Source organism: Quercus lobata, chromosome 5 (assembly GCF_001633185.2).
Source record: "Quercus lobata isolate SW786 chromosome 5, ValleyOak3.0 Primary Assembly, whole genome shotgun sequence".
Taxonomy (NCBI): Eukaryota; Viridiplantae; Streptophyta; class Magnoliopsida; order Fagales; family Fagaceae; genus Quercus; species Quercus lobata.
In genome coordinates, this window is record NC_044908.1 from 81,229,665 (window position 1) to 81,233,993 (window position 4,329).

The 4,329-nt window shown below is 49.4% G+C and overlaps 2 protein-coding genes across 2 annotated transcripts; both read left to right on the forward strand.

Annotated features, from left to right (window-relative positions):
- Positions 1-497: 497 nt before the first annotated feature.
- Positions 498-1,190, forward strand: LOC115991266. The gene has a single exon (XM_031114986.1). It carries the CDS (start codon positions 498-500, stop codon positions 1,188-1,190), a length of 693 nt encoding a protein of 230 aa, XP_030970846.1.
- A 167-nt stretch (positions 1,191-1,357) lies between these two features.
- On the forward strand, positions 1,358-3,759 carry LOC115991267. Its single transcript, XM_031114987.1, has 3 exons — positions 1,358-1,672; positions 2,050-2,535; positions 2,608-3,759. Exons 1-3 carry the CDS (start codon positions 1,358-1,360, stop codon positions 3,757-3,759), a joined length of 1,953 nt encoding a protein of 650 aa, XP_030970847.1.
- Positions 3,760-4,329: the final 570 nt, after the last annotated feature.

Genomic DNA, 4,329 nt, shown 5'->3' on the forward strand with positions numbered 1-4,329 from the left:
AGGCTTTTGATTCCCGTTTCATCACCAGCACTAGAGTCCCTCGGCCCCTCAATTCCCTCTCATCCTTGTCCATGCGGGAAGGAGAGACGCTGAAGGCCTACTCAGATAGATACTGGGAAATGTATAACAAGATAGAGGGGAATTATGATGGCGTCGCCATCAGTACGTTCAAAAGGGGCTTGCAGACAAAACATGGCTTGAGAAAGTCCCTCACTGGAAAGCCAGTCACCAGCGTGCGCCAACTCATGGACAGAATTGACAAGTATAAAAGGGTCGAGGAGGATCAGCAGATGGGGAAAGGTAAAGCGAAGGTCGTCCCTCAGGAGAGGAGAGACTTCAGGTTGGAATGATTTAACAACAGTAACAGGCCGAGTAGGGACTATGTAGAGCAGTCCGGATCTACTGGGGCTCAGGCAGTCCATGCTGTGTTCCGAGAACCTCTTCACAAAATCCTAGAGAAGGTGAAGTATTAGCCTTTCTTTCAGTAGCCGAACAAGATGGCTGGCGACCCTTTGAAGCGTAATCAGAACCTGTATTGCGCATACCATCAGGAGCTAGGTCACACTACTGATGATTGCAGGAACCTGAAAAACTATTTAGACCGGCTCGTCCGAGAAGGGAAGCTGAGACATCTGCTGCATCGCCCTGAAAGATGGCAAGAACCATCAAACAATGAAACCAGACAAAGTACATTGAGGCCACCCATTGGCACAATTAATGTCATTTTCGCCGCACCTAGAAGGACAGGCTCTGTCCCCTTCAGGGTAATGTCAGTGAGCAGTTTCCTAACTAAGCCAGACGACAGGGAATCCAAGAGAGCTAGAATGAGCGCCACGCCATTAATCGGGTTCACGGAGGAAGACAAACAAGGAACTATCCAACCCCACGATGATGCCTTAGTCGTTACGTTCAGAATAGGAGGTTATGACGTGAAAAGGGTGTTAGTTGATCAAGGCAACGCAGTGGAGATAATGTACCCTGATTTGTATAAGGGACTGAACTTGAAGCAGGAAGACCTGTCGCCATACGATTCCCCCTTAGTTAGCTTTGAAGGAAAGGTCGTCATCCCGAGAGGCATGATTAGGTTGCCTATGCAAACAAACTCAGATGTGGTAGAAGTGAGCTTCATTGTCGTAGATGCATACTCCCCTTACACAGCTATCGTGGCCGGCCATGGCTTCATGCACTAGGGGCTGTGTCGTCAACCTTGCACCAAAAGGTGAAATATCCGTCAGGAGGTCAGATCAAAGAGATAATAGGGAACCAAGGAGTAGCTAGGCAATGCATGGTGTCGGCAATCTTGCGACAACAGGATTGCATAACTTCCACTTCGGCCGAGAACGGCTTATAGCAATTAATGACTACGGTCCCAACTGCGGGCAGTGGAGGACCAGCCATGGAGGTGAACTATGAGGAGTTGGAGAAAGTACTTGTCGGATCTGACCCTGAGAGGTTTTTTCAAATTGGTTCGGAATTGCCGCCCCAAGAGAAGTCAGCACTGACTGCTTTCCTCCGACAGAATATAGACGTGTTTGCTTGGGACCCCTATGAGGCCCCCGGGGTCGACCCAGATTTCATCTGCCACCACCTTAATGTGAACCTGGCCATAACACCTAAAAGGCAGGCTCCTCGACGACTGTCGAAAGAACATACCGACGCCGTGAGAGAAGAGGTCACAAGATTGAAGAAAGCAGGGGCTATCAAAGAGGTCTTCTAACCGAGTGGTTAGCCAACACGGTAGTGGTAAGGAAGAAGAACGAGAAATGGCGGGTCTGCGTAGACTTCACCGACCTAAACAAGGCGTACCCAAAGGATCCCTTCCCTATGCCCTGGATAGACCGGTTGGTAGATTCGACTGTCAGACATCCTAGAATGAGTTTTCTAGACGCTTTTCAGGGCTACCACCAGATACCCTTGGCCGCCGAAGACCAGGAGAAGACTGCTTTTGTCACCCCAGTTGGGAATTATCATTATAAAGTGATGCCCTTCGGCCTAAAAAATGCCGGGTCAACCTATCAAAGGATGATGACCAGGATGTTTGAACAGCAGATGGGTAAAAACATTGAAGTGTACATAGACGACATGGTGGTTAAAAGTAAGTTGGCTCCCAACCATATTGATGATCTCGGCAACGTTTTTCAAATACTAAGAAAGTATAAACTACGGCTGAACGCAACCAAATGTTCATTTGGAGTGGGATCTGGAAATTTCTTGGGCTATATGGTGACTCACAGAGGCGTTGAGGCTAACCCTGACCAAATAAGAGCCATCCATAGCTTGCAGCCTCCTTGGAACCCTAAAGAAGTCCAAAAGCTTACTGGTATGATAGCAGCTTTAAACCGTTTCATCTCGCGCTCAGCAGATAGATGCAGGCCATTTTTTCTCCTATTACACAAGTGGAAAGGATTTGAGTGGAATGAGGAGTGCGCTATAGCTTTCCAACAGCTAAAGGAATACCTCGCCCAACCGCCAATTATGTCCAGCCCCGAGGCCGACGAGGTTTTGTTTGCCTACATAGCAGTGGCCCCGCATGCAGTAAGCTTGGTGCTAATCCGAGAAGACAACGGCACATAGCGACCAGTCTATTACGTTAGCAAATCCCTGCAGGAGGCAGAAACCCGTTACCTTCCCCTCGAAAAGGCTATCTTGGCCATCGTACAGGCCACAAGAAAGCTGCCCCACTACTTTCAAGCACACACTGTTGTGGTGTTAACTCAACTCCCCTTAAAGTCCATCCTGCGCAGCGCCGATTACACAAGTAGAATTGCAAAATGGGGAATGATTTTGGGCACCTTTGACATTAGATACATGCCTCGCACCGCTGTAAAGGGCCAGGTCCTCGCCGACCTAGTGGCAGAATTTGCGGAGCCTACAGCAGAAGGAAAGGAAGTGTCGGTCTTACTGGGGGCTGGTGAGCGGGTGAGCAGCACAGTTTCCCCGCGTAGACTCACTTGGTGGAAAGCATACATTGATGGCGCATCGAACCAAAGGGGCTCAAGGTTAGGACTTGTCCTGCTCTCACCTGAAGGGATAACCATAGAGAAGTCATTAAGACTCGGTTTTTCAGCCACGAATAACGAAGCCGAATATGAGGCGCTATTGGAGGGAATGAGAATGATCCGAAAAATGGGGGGGAAATCCGTAGACATGTTCTCGGATTCAAGACTTATTGTGGGGCAGGTAAATGGAGACATGGAGGCAAAGGACGAAAGAATGCAAGAGTATCTAGTTTGGGTTAAGCACCTGCAGACCCAATTTCATCGCTTCCGCTTGACGCACGTACCCAGAAGTGGGAACACTCATGCTGATTCTCTCGCGACGTTGGCTACCTCCTCGGCTCAACCCCTACCTCGAGTCATTCTGGTAGAAAAGATCCTCCGTCCACTAACAGAGAAGGCCAATGGGATTGGAATACATAACATCAGGGCGGGACCGAGCTGGATGGACCCTATCGTTCTGTACTTAAAGCATGACACCTTGCCAGATGATAAGGTTGAGGCTGGCAAAATCAGGAGAAAAGCTACTCGATTCTGGTTGTCGGAGGACTCCAAGCTTTACAGACGCTTGTTCTCAGGGCCATATTTGCTATGTGTGCACCCAGAGGCTGCTGAACTCATCCTGGAAGAGTTACACGAAGGAATTTGTGGAAGTCACACGGGGGGTAGGTCTTTGTCTCACAGAGCCTTAACGCTGGGTTATTGGTGGCCGAGCATGCATAAGGAAGCCCTGGATTATGTGAAGAAGTGCGACCAATGCTAGAGATTCGCTCCAAGCATACACCCAGCCTGGTGGAGAGCTAAACCCATTGTCCAGTTCCTAGCCATTTGCGCAATGGGGCTTAGATATACTTGGTCCATTCCCCAAGGCAACAGGGAACAGAAAATTTCTTCTCGTCGGCACCGACTACTTCACCAAATGGGTAGAGGCTGAGGCGCTGGCGAACATTAGGGACGTCGATGTCAAGAGGTTTCTCTGGAAAAATATAGTCACCAGGTTCAGCACCCCGCACACCCTGGTGTCGGACAACGGGCTCTAGTTTGACAGCAAAGCCTTCAGAAGGTACTGCAGTGAGCTAGGAATTGTTAACCGGTACTCCACGCCAGCTTACCCCCAGAGTAATGGACAAGCGGAAGCCGTCAATAAAACCATAATGAATGGACTGAAAAAGAGACTAGATGACGCGAAAGGAAGATGGGTAGAGGAGTTAGCCCATGTCTTGTGGACATACCGTACCACGCCTCGTAGGTCCACAGGGGAAAGCCTTTTTTCAATGACCTATGGGGCCGAGGCTATCATTCCACTGGAGGTGAACTTCCCAACCCAGAGGAC

Bases quoted from the DNA above. Each gene is read 5' to 3' on its own strand.
- LOC115991266 (XM_031114986.1), top strand. From the start codon at position 498: ATGGCTGGCGACCCTTTGAAGCGTAATCAGAACCTGTATTGCGCATAC.
- LOC115991267 (XM_031114987.1), top strand. From the start codon at position 1,358: ATGACTACGGTCCCAACTGCGGGCAGTGGAGGACCAGCCATGGAGGTG. The intron at 1,673-2,049 runs GTCACAAGATTG...TTTGAACAGCAG, and splicing joins CCGACGCCGTGAGAGAAGAG to ATGGGTAAAAACATTGAAGT. The intron at 2,536-2,607 runs GTAAGCTTGGTG...AAATCCCTGCAG, and splicing joins TAGCAGTGGCCCCGCATGCA to GAGGCAGAAACCCGTTACCT.